General features: G+C 47.1%; 1 protein-coding gene across 1 annotated transcript in view; it reads right to left on the reverse strand.

The window, feature by feature from the left end:
• Window positions 1-15,356, reverse strand: part of WDR26 (WD repeat domain 26) — a 111,154-nt gene that overhangs the window by 56,751 nt on the left and 39,047 nt on the right. Inside the window, exons 2-3 of the mRNA XM_068232852.1 lie at window positions 3,734-3,833; window positions 3,513-3,569 (exon numbers count right to left, since the gene is read on the reverse strand). Of these exons, the coding sequence (XP_068088953.1) occupies window positions 3,513-3,569; window positions 3,734-3,833 (157 nt within the window). The remainder of the gene's footprint in view (window positions 1-3,512; window positions 3,570-3,733; window positions 3,834-15,356) is intronic.

Consider the following 15,356-nt stretch of genomic DNA (forward strand, 5'->3'; position numbering starts at 1 on the left):
GGCCTTGCGTTAGGTGCACGTTATGCGACCTTAACGTAGCACCTAACGCAACGTCTTGGTGTGCAAGTAGCCTAAAGAGACAAGAGGTGAAAATCAACTGATGAGATAAATAATATCGGTCACCCTCCTAGAAATGACTTTTTACATATCCCACAGCTTTATATTAAATCTAGGCGTTGTTGTTTCTTTGTCTCTGCTCAACGAGAGGTTCAGTGAAGTAAGCCAGAGCTAAAATCTATCAACTTGACAATTTTGTTTCATTTATCTCTTATCCTGCTCTCAGAAACTAACAGAAAATTTTCTGTTAAGAAAGTTTTTTATGGCTGTAATTCCTTACCAGTAAGGGTTATGCTATAGTCTGACCAGGTCCCAACCTGACAAACTGTCACTTGCATAGCTATTTAACTCTTTCAGGCAGAGAAAGAAAGAAAAAAGTGTAACAGCTTAGTTATATGTGCTTGGCATTGAACATACATACATCTCATCAGGTCTCATTTAAAAACCAACCCTGAAATCTGTGCCAATAAATTCTCAAAAAAAGTCTTTACATTAAACCATATAAAAACTTTCACTGATGCAGGCATGCAAAAGACCAGTATGCACTAAAAAAAAAAAAGAAAAAAGCAAGACCATAATATAAAACGTCAGGTCAGAGACCGAGCCATGAAAATACTTCCTATTTCTCCTGCCCAAGCCGACAACCACAACTCCTGGTTTATATCATAGCTGCAGCCTTCAATTTTACATTGCTTAACTTGGCCAAGAAAACACAGCCGGTCATCTCATTTATAGAAACTTTTACAGTCCTGCAGTGTGAAACTGGGAAGAAAGGACACAGGACAGTACTATTGTACAAATAGGCTCCAAGGTCTGCCGAGTCCATGCCACAGAGGATGCGTATTACTCATCTGATGAACAGCAGCGGAATACACTAACCGGAAAAGTGGTGCCAGTCACAATTCTACACAGTAGGCAAGACCACTGGAGATGCCTGAAAGGGACTTTTCATGCATTACCTTGCAGTCTTGCCTACTGTGTCCTGTGGTAAAATGCAGGTAAAAACAGCAGACAAAGATTTATTCACAAATCGCAATTAAAGGAGTCACAAGGTGAAAAAATATAATGCATTTTTACTCATCTGTGGCTTCTTCCAGCCCCTAGAGGTCTTCTGGGTTGTGCTCCGCAGCTCCGTTCCTCCTCTGTGTCCCACTGGCCACCTGTAAAGCTCGCCAACCCATCCACAGTCGGCACTACTGTGCATGCGCAGCCACGTACGCACAAACACGCCCACGTCACCAGGCAAGTACTGCTCATGCTCAGTAATCTGCGAAGGCACAGTATGCGACTAATGACAAGGACGTGCTCGTACATAAGTGCCGACGGGTCGGCGAGCTTTATGGGTGGCCAGCAGGACACCTAGGAGAACCAGAAAACTTCTAGGGGCTGGAAGAAGCCCCAGGTAGGTAAAGATGCATTACATGTTTAAAGTGAATCAGAGACTAAGCACCCTCATGTATTTTACCATATAGATCAGTGGGAACATTAGAGAAAACACCTACCCTGCTCGGTTTCATTCTTCACTGCTCAGCCTGCTTCTAATCAGCCCTGATAAAATCCCCTACTGAGCATTCAGTCTGGCTTTGCTATAATGACTCAGCTATAATGATTCCTGAGCAAAGCCAGGCTGAATGCTCAGTCTGGGATTTTATCAGGGCCTTTTTGAAGCAAGCTGCGCAATGCAGAATGAAACAGAAAGCAAGGTAGGAGTTTTCTCTAATGTTCCCACGGATATATATGGTAAAATACATGAAGGTGCTTAGTATCTTTTTCCCTTTAAGAGCTCATTCACACTGGATTGCAAATCCCATTGAAGTGGCAATAGCAACACTATTAGGGTTGTCGCGATATACCGGTATCGGGATATATCGCGGTTTCAATGTGCATGGTTATCATACCATGCACATTGTCAAAATACAGTTTTTTCCGCTTCCGCCCGTCACCACTCAGCGAAACGTCTCTCAAGCGCCGGATATGACGCGCGTCCAGTGAGGACGCGGCTGCTGGAACGCAGAGACTGCCTCCCAGGCTGCCACCAGCAGCGCACTATGCAGAGCACTTCTCCTGAGTCTTGGCGTAATCAATGACGCTCGTTCCCGCCCAGCGTCTCTACACTCTTAAGTGAATGAAGCACTTAGGACTGAGGACTTGGCTGCTGAAAAGTGAGTATTTGTCCCCCGACTCCCCTCTCCCTCCCTCTATCTCTCCACCTAATTATAGCTACACCTATCCCTATGCTGCAGCTACCTACCACTAGCTACACCTACCCTGGCTACCTATGCTGCGGCCACCTACCACAGGCTACCTATGCTGCGCCACCTACCACAGGCTACCTATGCTGCGCCACCTACCACAGGCTACCTATGCTGCGCCACCTACCACAGGCTACCTATGCTGCGCCACCTACCACAGGCTACCTATGCTGCGCCACCTACCACAGGCTACCTATGCTGCGCCACCTACCACAGGCTACCTATGCTGCGCCACCTACCACAGGCTACCTATGCTGCGCCACCTACCACAGGCTACCTATGCTGCGCCACCTACCACAGGCTACCTATGCTGCGCCACCTACCACAGGCTACACCCATCCCTAGCTACCTATGCTGCACCACCTACCACTGGCTACACCCATCCCTGGCACCTATGCTGCGGCCACCTACCACTGGCTACACCCATCCCTGGATACCTATGCTGCGGCCACCTACCATTAGCTACACCTATCCCTGGCTATCTACTATGCTGCGGCCACCTACCACTGGCTACACCTATCCCTGGCTACCTATGCTGCAGCCACCTATTACTGGCGGGTGGGGGGCACTTTATTTAATGTAAGGGGGTGGGGCCCAGGTCCAAATAATTGTTTAATACCGTATACCGCAATACCGTCATACCGTGGTATTTTTTTTTACGGTTATCATACCGTGGAATTTCATACCGTGGAATTTCATACCGTTGCAAACACACACACACACACACACACACACACACACACACACACACACACACACACACACACACAGCTTGGATTTGACCACGACAGAAAAAGTGTGCACATTGTGCGATAGGATGTTCCTGACCGCGTTACAACGCAGTGTGCGGGAACAGGGCCTACTGGTAGTTACATACTGTGAGCGCAAGTGACACGGGCATCAACTGGCTATTCAAATATCCGCAAGAAAGTTCTCTCTTTACCAAAGCAGAGTATCAAACCACAGCAACCCCTCCTGCAGTAAATGGAGGATCTCTGACCACAGCTGGAGAAAGTTTGCTGCGCAAGAGCGCCATCAGCAGGCCTTGGCCTTCAGTGTATGGCTGTTCTGCAGTGGACAACACTGACATACACCCAAATAATCTGCAGACTGAAGATTCTAGTCTATGGCTGGCTTTACCCAAAAAATTTACAGAATGGAATTCTATCACAGACCAGAATATTCAATAAAAAGTCCACTTACCATCACAGAATGAGGCGCGTGTACCAACGACTTGAGCTCATTAAGATCATTCTCTGCCTGCAAAGATCGAACAAGAAAAACACTTTAGGTTTGTTATCAAGACTTCAAAATCCAACAACAGTTTCATCACCCAATTACTCTCCCACCAGACCCCGCTGGAAATCTTAGTGCACCCATCACCGGCTATGAAAGGCTCAATGGAGTGGAAGTAGCGCCATTACCTTATCCCACTCCCCTTCCATGACATGGTTGCGGAATTTGGTAGCTGCTGAATGCTCTAAACGACATCCTGATTCTTGCATGAGGAGGTCAACCGTCTGGCTGCAAGAGAGACACAGTGTCAGAAACCTTACCGTGAGCGCTTCGCGAAACAATGCAGCTGCAAACGCCAACCAAAAGCACATCTAAGCACACAGACCCAAGGAGTGGATCATCCTAATGGATTGGAAGCTGTCCAAACAAGTTACAAAAGAAAAAAAACTGACAATATTTTTTGGCTTGACTTGAGTTTATGGACTACCAAAAGGGACTCTCCCTACCCAAGATCTGGCCTTCATTTAATGCCAACTATGGCACAAGCAGCCACTCCATGACAGAAAATGCTATCATATGCAGCCATCAAAGAGTGACCAACTGCATGGATCCATTGACACAACTGCACTCTGAGGACAGACAATGACATGACTATGTACTATGTAACGTGCTGCAGAAGATGTCAGTGCCACACAATACGCGGTTGCGTATTGGGTGGCATAACGGTTGGTCTCAGCCACAATTAAGTCGTAGAGATCCACGGTGCAGAACAGATTGGAAAAGGGAAAAAATAAATAAAAGTCTAGGGCCAATCCTAGATTATCTGTCTCCGGTGAAAGGAGGCAGTACAGGTGCAGCGGAAGCAGGGGATTGCCAATTGGGATTTGCCTGCACCTCTGGGAGACTATGGGTAGTACAGGCCCGTTTTGCTGGTGGCTGCAACTCAGGTCTTAATGCACGTGCCACCGAACCAGTTTCTACTACCATGCTGGTGCTCGCCACTTCACCAGGGTCTATGGTACTACTGGTGCTAGGTCCAGGAGATGCTACGCTGCTGGTGCATGCCTCACCAAGAAAACTCGGATGAGCGCCTGACCCAGTACCTCAATGCCAACTCACTATTAGACCCACTGCAATCTGTTAACCCTAATTGGCTGGCGGGGTGACGTCGTGGGTGGGCAGAGCCTAATGCCGGCGGATGCACGCGCGATCCCCGGTTAATCAGTCCCCCATGTGTCGCCGCCGATCGGCGTTACGCAGTCCTGGGGGAGCCACCTTGCCGGCGCCCATAGGTAGTGGGCGGTCAGCAAGTGGTTAATGCCTCAGAGCCGATTAACTACCTCCACAAAACATGAACTGTTGGTGGGCCTTGAGGACAAGGTTGCGGAATACTTCAAAGCACTGCAGGAGAACTCTGTGGTTTATGAACACATGAGAATAGGGTAGGGTTTGAAGACCTGTACCCACTACGCAATTTCTTCAGCAATTTTTCAGACGACTAGCAATAGTTATCGTGTGCAGTTACACAAACAATTGGCAGCGTGCAGCGGCGTTCACGTTATAGCAGATCGAATCATTAAGATCCAGACAACCCCTGCACAAAGTATTGCGATCGTTTGAACTGACGTTCACACTCGTCATGTGCAGTTGCGTGTTCCCACTGATAGGAAGATGCATCGGAGAAACCTCGTTCATCAGAAGTAGTCGCTGTAAGGTTCCCCAATACATCTACAGTTGAGTATTCAGATTTAGGTTTTGGCAGGGATTAGATTGTGAGCTCCTCTGAGGACAGTCAGTGACATGACTATGTACTCTAATGTGCTGCAGAAGATGTCAATGCTATATAAATACATAATAATAAATAATAATAAAAAGGTTATTAGCCTGTGACTATGGTAGGGATCAGATTGTGAGCTCCTCTGAGGACAGCCAGTGAAATGACGATGTACTCTGTAATGTCCTGCAGAAGATGTCAGTGCTATTTACATAACATGATAGGACATTAGGACTATGATTATGGTAGGGATTAGATTGCGAGCTCCTCCGAGGACAGTGACATGACTATGTACTCTAAAGCGCTGCAGAAGTTGCCAATGCTCTATAAATACAAATTTATAATAACTTGCAGGAAACATGATCATATGTAAAAGCCATCGTATGTGTATAGGTTGATTTAGCATCTTCGACAAATTGATTGAAAGCCCAGAAGGTCAGCTGGGAATGTGCTCATGTGTACCAAAACCATTACATCTCTAACAAATCAGATCTCTTCACAACAAACTTGGAGGAGATCTGTACATTCCGTTCAGGCAGCAACTGGTTAATAAGCAGAGCTGGGTCTGTCATGGCTTCCACCATTGTTTACTGCCCCCTCTAGGTGAGAAGCTTCGGCTAACTGCAGAGTGATCAGGAAAGCGAGCCAGTGTGTCAGGCAAGGATTGTTCCGTGGCAATAACAGTCCTGGTTATGTAATAACATGATCCTATATAGTCCTCCAGACTGTTAGAGACCCCAGGGGTCCAAGGATTCCTCAATGCTGCACCTCCCCCCACCACCATCAGTAACAAGTAGCCCCCCCCCCCCCTTCCCTTGTGTCACTAGAACAGTTTAATTCCTCCTCTTCCTCAGCCCAGTGCAGGGATGTAAACATCGCCCTCCCTTAACCACTGGAGGGCAGGCAAGCCTTAACCCCTTTCCTGCCAGGAAATAACAGTCACCACAAAACGCACCTCTCCCTGTCTTACTGAAAGGCAGGATAGGAAGAAAAAAAAAAAAATAAAAACACACACACACACCACACACACACAGCCACCAATCTGACAGGCTGACAACGGGAGAAAGGTTTCTGACTGCACACGTCTGCAAAGAGGACCTGTGCAGCAGCCCTGTGTTGTGTCTGAGAGGGTGACAATGTATTTATAAAGCGGAGATGAGCTAAACATAGGGCCAGAGGAATCCCCAGCAGAAGCAAAGCATCCATACTACACAGAGCCTGACAGCTAGAATGGATAGTAGAATGGTCTGCATAAACTAAATTTGGCCACTAATGGTCCAATTTCTAGTGAAAAATCTGATCGGATTGGTTGTAAATAATCTCCGTTGATGGGCACAATCTATTACGAGCGATTATAAAACTAGTCGTCCGACTAGTATAACTAGTTAGGTACAAGTGTGCCCGGCATAAGTAGCCAGGAATAGGTGCAGTCAGTAATAGGTGGCCGAAGTATAGGTAGCCAGTAATAGGTGTCCGCAGCATAGGTAGCCAGGGATAGGTGTAGCCAGTAATAGGTGGCCACAGCATAGGTAGCCAGGGATAGGTGTAGCCAGTAATAGGTGGCCACAGAACAGGTAGCCAGTAATAGGTGGCCGCAGAATAGGTAGCCAGTAATAGGTGGCAGCAGAATAGGTAGCGAACAGTGGCGTAGCTCAAGAGCTGTGGGCCCTGATGCAAGTCTTACATTGGGATCCCCGAAACACTCTATACATCATTGATACGGCGCACCAAAAACCTGCCAATGGCAACTACAGTGTCAGAGGTGCAAGAAGGGGATGGGGAACATTTTGTTAATGATTACCACAATTCAAAATATCTATAAAAGTTATTATGAGCACAGGACCAATAGAGAGCTAACACTGCAGTTGAGGGAGGGCCCTTCGGAGGCCCTCTGGTCCAAGGGCCCCAATGCGGTCGCAACCTCTACAACCCCTATTGCTACGCCCCTGGCAGCCAGTAATAGGTGGCCGCAGCATAGCTAGCCTGGGATAGGAGTAGTCCGTAAAAGGTGGCTGCAGCATAGGTAGCCAGGGCTATGTGTAGCCAGGATAGGTGCAGCCAGTATGGAGAGTTGGGGGGGGGGGTGGGTAGGTGAAGCAGCAGAGATGCGATGCAGCAGCAGGCGCATGAACAGCGGCGGTGGTGATAGAATTACTCACTTACCAGGGTCCTGCACGCATGTACTTGCTTCTTTTTTTTCCCTGTACTTTCATTCCATCTCCTTGTAACAGCACCCAGGGGGCGCTGTTACAGGGAGATAAAGCGCAAGAAAAAGGGAGGAAGTAGTAATTCATACACGCGCACAGGATCCCCAGCAAGTATTTCTTTCACCCCGCCGATGTTTGTGAGCCCGCCGCTGCATCGCATCCCCGCCGATTCATCACCCCACCCCCAAAAACCGGTAAACAGAGATTGTGCATGTTATGATTACCATGCACAATCAAACTGCGGTATACAGGCATACCATGGCAACCCTACTCTACAGCTATATCCTTAGTTTAGTTAACATGATCTCTTCTAAACTCAGAAGTACGCTAATGCTGAATGTCCCAACACGTCTGTTTAATAAGAATCACTGGAACCCCATAGCCCGGTTCCAGTACATAGCTCCACCCCTTACAGAAACTGGCCTTTTCTATATCAGATACAGAAAAGGCAGAGATCTTTTGCTGCCAGGTGGAAGGGCTACACACTGGAACCTGGCCGACATTGGGCTCTGGTGAATCAGACACAAAATGCTGGGGAATTCACCTAGACAGGCTGGGATGGCAGACAGAGTGCCAGCTTCCTGGCCAGGAGCTTTTTGTTTCCAAAAGCAAATTCCACCTTAATATAGCTTTAAAATTCCTAAGCTTTGGCAGTAATGCGTTGCACTTTTTGTTACATACTTTCAATCAACAAGATGGTTATATGCAAATTAGTAGCAGTAGAGTATTGTATATGTAAATTAAAGGAGTCAATTTAAAAGCCGCATCATTCAGCTCCCCCACAGAGAAATAAACACCTTTAACTTTTCACTACTATCCTGTTATAAGTGTGCGCACAGATAGATACACCAAGCCAACACCGTTGTATTTTGTGTCACTTCAGGTATGCTGAACCTGGCTCCTCTTTTCTAGTTCTTAATTTCCTCTCATTCTCTTCACTCCTTATGTTCTGATGACCAATACCTCTAGTGTGTGAAATGGTACTCATGTCTACCATATATGTTGCTATGCATTGTGGGCCAAAAGTGACATGTATTCCTGTATGTTATGCACTAATACTAAGCAGAATGCACTGATACAAACAAGACAACATTTATATTGCGCTTTTCTTCTGGCGGAAGAGCTGCAGCCACTAGTTTGTGTTCATACTATACACTGGCTGCCGCGTACTGCGGCACCTATACACTGGCTGCCGCGTACTGCGGCACCTATACACTGGCTGCCGCGTACTGCGGCACCTATACACTGGCTGCCGCGTACTGCGGCACCTATACACTGGCTGCCGCGTACTGCGGCACCTATACACTGGCTGCCGCGTACTGCGGCACCTATACACTGGCTGCCGCGTACTGCGGCACCTATACACTGGCTGCCGCGTACTGCGGCACCTATACACTGGCTGCCGCGTACTGCGGCACCTATACACTGGCTGCCGCGTACTGCGGCACCTATACACTGGCTGCCGCGTACTGCGGCACCTATACACTGGCTGCCGCGTACTGCGGCACCTATACACTGGCTGTCATGTACTGGGTTGGGGGGACCTGAAGTGAGGACACTTGCTCACAGACTGCTAAACTGTCAGGGCCATAGCCACACTGTGGGAATCGTGTCACCAAAATATCAGCCATACATACATCTATTTAAAAAGGTAGAGATTTCTGTTGGGAAAGAAGGGGGGGGGGGGGGGGGGGTAATCAGCTACTGATTAGTTAAAGTTCCTCTAAAGCTTAGTACCCGCCTCGCGATTTTACGGTTTTCCCAAGACTGTCAATTTTGGAGCGCCATTTCCGTGATATTGCAACGTGGGTATAGGTGCACAACCATGCAACATCGCAATAACACCCGTCACAGCAGATTGGATCGCTAAGATCCGACGACTCCCCGATCGCTTGAAGTCTCGATCGCTCCTGGCTTGTAGCATCGCGTGACATCATTCACCCGCCGACGAGAAGATGTGTCGCTGACGGGGACATTGCAGGACCAGTCGGGCGGTGAAAACGCAGCTTTAGACTGACATGACAGGGCCGCCTCCTTGTGTCATGTTTTTGTGATAGTTAGTCAAGCATATAAAACACCTCTTAGTACTGCAGTGAACGAGTGTCTAAAATTATACCGCTTCATAAAGGCTAATTATAGTCATAATAATGAATAAGCAGAGGGCGAATACTAGAGCAGGCATGCAATGAACAAACTTAAGCCACGGTGTTTGGAAACTCATTAGAGGTTACAGAAGCAAATGGTGTACTTATTCTGTATATTTGCACTGTGAGCCATCATTAAATGATACATCTAACTGGTGTAACATGAAAAACAGATACATGCTAAGTAAACGCACATATATAGAGTTATAGACTGCTCTTAACTGCCAAAAGCCTGTTGAAGGACAACTGAAGTGAGAACAGTTCTCCCCAGGAATTTTTTCCAGCTGGGTGGCATGAAAAAAATAGCCGGGTGGGGCGAGATGAGAGAATGGAAGGCCAGTGCTTTTCTGCACAACTCTGCTTACAGCATAGGAGGAGGTGAGGCGATGACAGCCGGGTGGTCACCAACACTAGCTGGGTGGAGCACCCGGCTAAAAGAGCCTGGGGAGAACACTGGAGAGGTATATGGAGGCTGCCATATGCATTTCCTTTTAAGCACAACCAGTTGCCTGACTGTCCTGCGGATCCTCGGCCTCTAATACTTTTAGCCATAGACCCGGAACAAGCATGCAGCAGATTGAGCGTTTGACATTATGGTCAGATCTGACAAGATTAGCTGCATGCTTGTTTCTGGTGCGATTCAGACACTGCAGCCAGGCAACCGTTATACAAGGAAATAAAAATGGCATCCTCCATATTCTTTTCACTTCAGTTGTCCTTTAACCTGGTTGGTTAGAAGTAGGGATGGACAATGAGGTGCAAACAGTTGTATATTACATGGCAAGGTCATGCAATTTTACGCAGCTTAGAAAGGAATGACATTCTGCTACTGCGGCATTTCATTGGTCCATTTTCAAGCTGCCCAATTGGACAGAATTAGCATAAAATCTGCATCAGCTTGGAATTATTTGCGTCACACTGACCATCTCTACTTGAAACATACATGTCAATTTCTAGCTGGCGGGACAAATCTGGCCCACAAGTGGTTTCCCCACTTAGCATTCAGGTGCTTGTTGGCCAAACATAAGGCAAAGTCTAAATGGTGAAGTGCTGAAACTATGAAAAGAGGGAGTGGCGGCACAAGCCAATAGAAAGTGCAGAGGGAGTGAAGGCATGCTGCCTCGCAGGCCAATGGGACTGCAGTTAGGGCTCAGTGTGGCACAGTGTATAGGTTGCCAAAGGCACATGCGTGTCACTTGGGGACGCACAGCGCCGTGACATCACATGCGTGGCCACACAGGATTATTGTAGAAGTAACACCAGCGTTTGTCACACTAATGAATATATGAGCCATGTGGAATAGAAGGTGGGTGCTTAATACAGGTTGTCCCTGAGATACAGACAACCCACCAATCAGGCCTGAACGATTTTAGAAAAAGATTGAATTGCACAGTTTGTCAGAAATTGCGATTTCGAATTGATTCACGATTTAAAATACACAACAATGGATCAGCACACTGATGGTGAATACTAGTTCCTCCAGTATAGGTGCCACAGGACAGGTCAGCCAGCGTATAGGTGCCACAGGACACGCCAGCCAGCGTATAGGTGCCACAGGACACGCCAGCCAGCGTATAGGTGCCACAGGACACGTCAGCCAGCGTATAGGTGCCACAGGACACGTCAGCCAGCGTATAGGTGCCACAGGACACGTCAGCCAGCGTATAGGTGCCACAGGACAGGTCAGCCAGCGTATAGGTGCCACAGGACAGGTCAGCCAGCGTATAGGTGCCACAGGACAGGTCAGCCAGCGTATAGGTGCCACAGGACAGGTCAGCCAGCGTATAGGTGCCACAGGACAGGTCAGCCAGCGTATAGGTGCCACAGGACAGGTCAGCCAGCGTATAGGTGCCTCAGCCATCCAGATCCCCCTCGCCGCTATAACCCGGTCCCGCCCCCGGCCCCCTCCTCAAGTAACTTCCGATTACATTCGGCCTCAGCGCATTGTATTGTCATGCGGTGAGCCGCAGAGAAAAGGCAACAAGTGTTGCCTAGTACCGGTGGCCGCCAGGAAGTGATGCCACTCTTCCTGGTGGTACAGGCCCCGGACACTTGCCGCCTCTTCCCTGCAGCTCACCGTGCGGCAGTGCAATGCATTGAGGCCGAATGTAATCGGAAGTTACTGGAGGAGGGGGCCGCAAGCAGAGGAGGGGGAAGGGAGAAAGCAGAGCAGATATCAGCAGCGAAAATCACCGCTTCGACGAACCCAATATAGTCAGTCAATCTCCTGATCAAGATTTTCAGTTTTAAACCGAAAATCGTTCAGCCCTGCCTCCGATCCGGTCATATCATTGCACCCCTCAAGCTTAGTGTTTAAATGCAGATTATAGCGCAGAAGAAGCTGTGCGCTCACTAGTGCTGTGCTTCAGCCTGGGACATAAACAACCTAGGCTGTGGGACAAAGGTATGTGCAGGGAGACAAAGGTATGTGCAGGAAGGCAGAACAGGGTGAAAAAAATGGAGGGACAGGAGGAGGCACAGGGGAAAAGGTGGCACAGAGGGACACAGAGGAGGCTGCCTGCAACGTATGGTACCTATACACAGTACAATAAAAATGTTCAATTTTCCATTTATTCGACCAGTATGATTGAATCCAATGACTGTAGAATTTTATTTTTATTTTTATTTTATTTTTTTTGGGGGGGGGGGGGATAAAGGAATAAGCACTGCTGAAACAAGTGCTGGGAGAGGAGAGGGCAGGCTCGTTAGGACCCAGAGCCCTCCCTCTCCTTGGGCAAGCGTCTGACTTTTTTCCCCCATCACGATTCCCAATGACTAATATTACACGAAATTAGCATACTAACCTTACCAACCAGCCCTACTTGGGCCTGACACACTGATTTTATAAATGGTATCATCCGAATTGAAAACTTGCTTTAAATTATCTTTGTAATATTTGAATTAGGTGATTACTAGGGATGATGGAGATGCAAATATGTTTTCCTTGCATTCAAACTTCAAGTATACTACATGCAGCTTGAAAGTGGACCTTTAGTTTAAAGTGGATCCGAGATAAAATTTTACTCTTTGTAGAATTGTGTTTCTTTCATATAGTTTATAGGGCATTCCTCAAACGAAAAACTTTTGGTTTGTTTTAATACTCTCGTTCAGTTTAAATTAAATAAGCCTCGTCTACAGCGCCTCTGAGACCCATGTAGCAAGGGCTTATGGGAACACAGTCTGGCCAGGAGGAGGTGGTGGTGTTACCAGGCAGGGGTAGGAGGGAAGAGGAGAGGGGAGTGAAGTTTTCACAGGCTAAGGGGTGGAGATGCAGAGTAGCTTGCCTGTGTGTAATGATTACAAGCAGAACATGGCTGCTGTCGTATCACAGGAAGAAATAATCAGATTGTTTAAGCTGTTTGCAGCTAAATTTGCTGTGTAACAGTTAGGCCTCTTGCACACTGCAAGCAATTCAGATTCAGATTCCGCTTTTTAATCTGTTTTTACTTCCGATTCAGATTCAGATTTGCAGTTTGCTCCTTGCACACTGCAAATCTGAATCGGAGGTAAAAACTGATTAAAAAGCAGAATCTGAATCGGAATCGTGTGCAGTGTGCAAGAGGCCTTACTTGTTAGTTTTTTTTTTTATCTCGGATCCACTTAAAGCTACATTACATTCACATGAATGCCAGGAGAAATTTGCATCTCATTAATTATCAAGAGGCAAGATCTGAACCACCACTGACCAAACGGCCAATTCCTCTACACAAATGATCTCACACTGCACATGAATTGTCGATATGTAAATTGTCCGCTAATGCCAAGGGGCTGACAGGTGTTTGTACAGAGCACACCATCGTGTGGGCGGGGCTTGCCTAGTATGAGAAGCAGCTTTGTTTGCTGAAATGAAGCGGTTTTACACATAGCATAAGGACAACAGACAGACAAGCAGCTAAACAAAGAAGAAACAGAACTGTGAAAAAAAAAAAAAAAACAACGTCTCATATTATTCCTCATAATGTCATATCTTATTGATTTTCTTCTACTAGCAAAATGAGAAGCTGCAACCAAAAACAACCTCAAAAATCCTTTCGCCGACGAATTGACACAAATGGGACTGCTACAGTTTTTAGAAACTCTAATCCTGCCTATGGCACTGATTTGTGGCTGTGAAGTCGAGGAGTCAGGAGTAATTTTGGGTAGCTGGAGTTGGTAGTTTCAATAAATAAGCAGTCGGATGATTTTTGTACCAACTTCACAGCCCTGGTAAGTATTAGACTAAGGAGTCTGAGTAATTTTGGGTACCTGGAGTCGTTTTTCAAAATTGAGGAGTCCGAGTTGGAGTCGAATGATTTTTGTACTAACGTCACAGCCCTGGGTTCTGCCGCTTCGCTCAAATCTGCCAGCTAAATGTTTCTTTATACAGGAGGGTATAGCAGAATGACTTTCCACTAGGCTGCTCTTCCATGCTGTCCAATCAGCAGGCCAGGAGAGAGACTGCTGCGCTCAGTTTGCAGAGGGGAAGTCTGAAGTGGTCATGCTGGCTGTACAATCTGCACCACAGGAACTGCTGAACACTATTACAAATCTTCATAATTACTTATTTGGTCACCAGATCAGAGTTCTTCCCTTAGTATTTTAAATGGTGTAGTCCAAGGCAGGGAACACAGTTGCAGGGGAGATTCTCACCTCGATTCTACGTTGTAGTGCGTTCACATTTTCTGACTAAATTTCGTTCTGTGATTTTTCAGATGCAGCATAATACATTGTAATTGTACATCGTGTGAAAAAAAAACAAACAAAAAAAACCCCAGAAAGCTGAAGGAAATACAGAAATGACTGGTAACATACGTTTCCCAAACGGGGCCATTAACTTCAATGGCCAGTGCAGCCATGCACATTTTGACATCTTGTGTGCCCCCTCAGTTCTCCCTCCCCTGCCAGGCAGACTTGGGGCCCATTCCCACTCGGGCAATTAGTAGGCTTTTTCCCTCAAATCACCGGTGATCGCTAACGCTTTTTAAAGTGAACCAGAGACTAAGCACCCTCATGTATTCTACCATATGAATTAGTGAGAACATTAGAAAAAAAACAGTTACCCTGCTCTCGGTTTCATCCTTTAGGGCCCTTTTCCACTAGCGCGTTTGCGCTAGCTGAATCGCAAAACCGCAAACCGCTAGCGATTTTACAATCGCTACGGTTTGCTTTTTAACATAGGAATCGCGGTAGGTCATTTCCACTACCGCGATTCGTTTTTTAACTTGATCGCGATCGCGCCGCGGAGCGACTTTTGCCGCGATTTTGCTATGCAGTGCATAGCATAGCAAAATCGCGGCCGCAAACGTCGGGAAAACGGCGGAATTGCGATTCAGCAATCGCTAGCGTTCAGCGCGAACGCTAGCGACTGCTAGTGGAAAAGGGCCCTTACTGCTCAGCTTGCTTGTCATCAGCCCTGATAAAATCCCCGACTGAGCATTCAGTCTGGCTTGGCTCAGGAATCATTTTAGCTGAGTCAGTCTTCTCTGATGTCTTTTCAAGCCAAAGCTTGCCCCCTTCTGGCTCTGCTATAATGGCTCAGCTATTATGATTCCTGAGCAAAGCCAGACTGAATGCTCAGTCGGGGATTTTATCAGGGCTGATGACAAGCAAGCTGAGCAGTAAAGAATGAAACAGAGCAGAGAAGGTGTTTTCTCTAATGTTCCCACTGATATATATATATGGTAAAATACATGAGGGTGCTTAGTCT

The sequence above is a fragment of the Hyperolius riggenbachi genome, chromosome 4, assembly GCF_040937935.1.
Source record: "Hyperolius riggenbachi isolate aHypRig1 chromosome 4, aHypRig1.pri, whole genome shotgun sequence".
Classification (NCBI taxonomy): Eukaryota; Metazoa; Chordata; class Amphibia; order Anura; family Hyperoliidae; genus Hyperolius; species Hyperolius riggenbachi.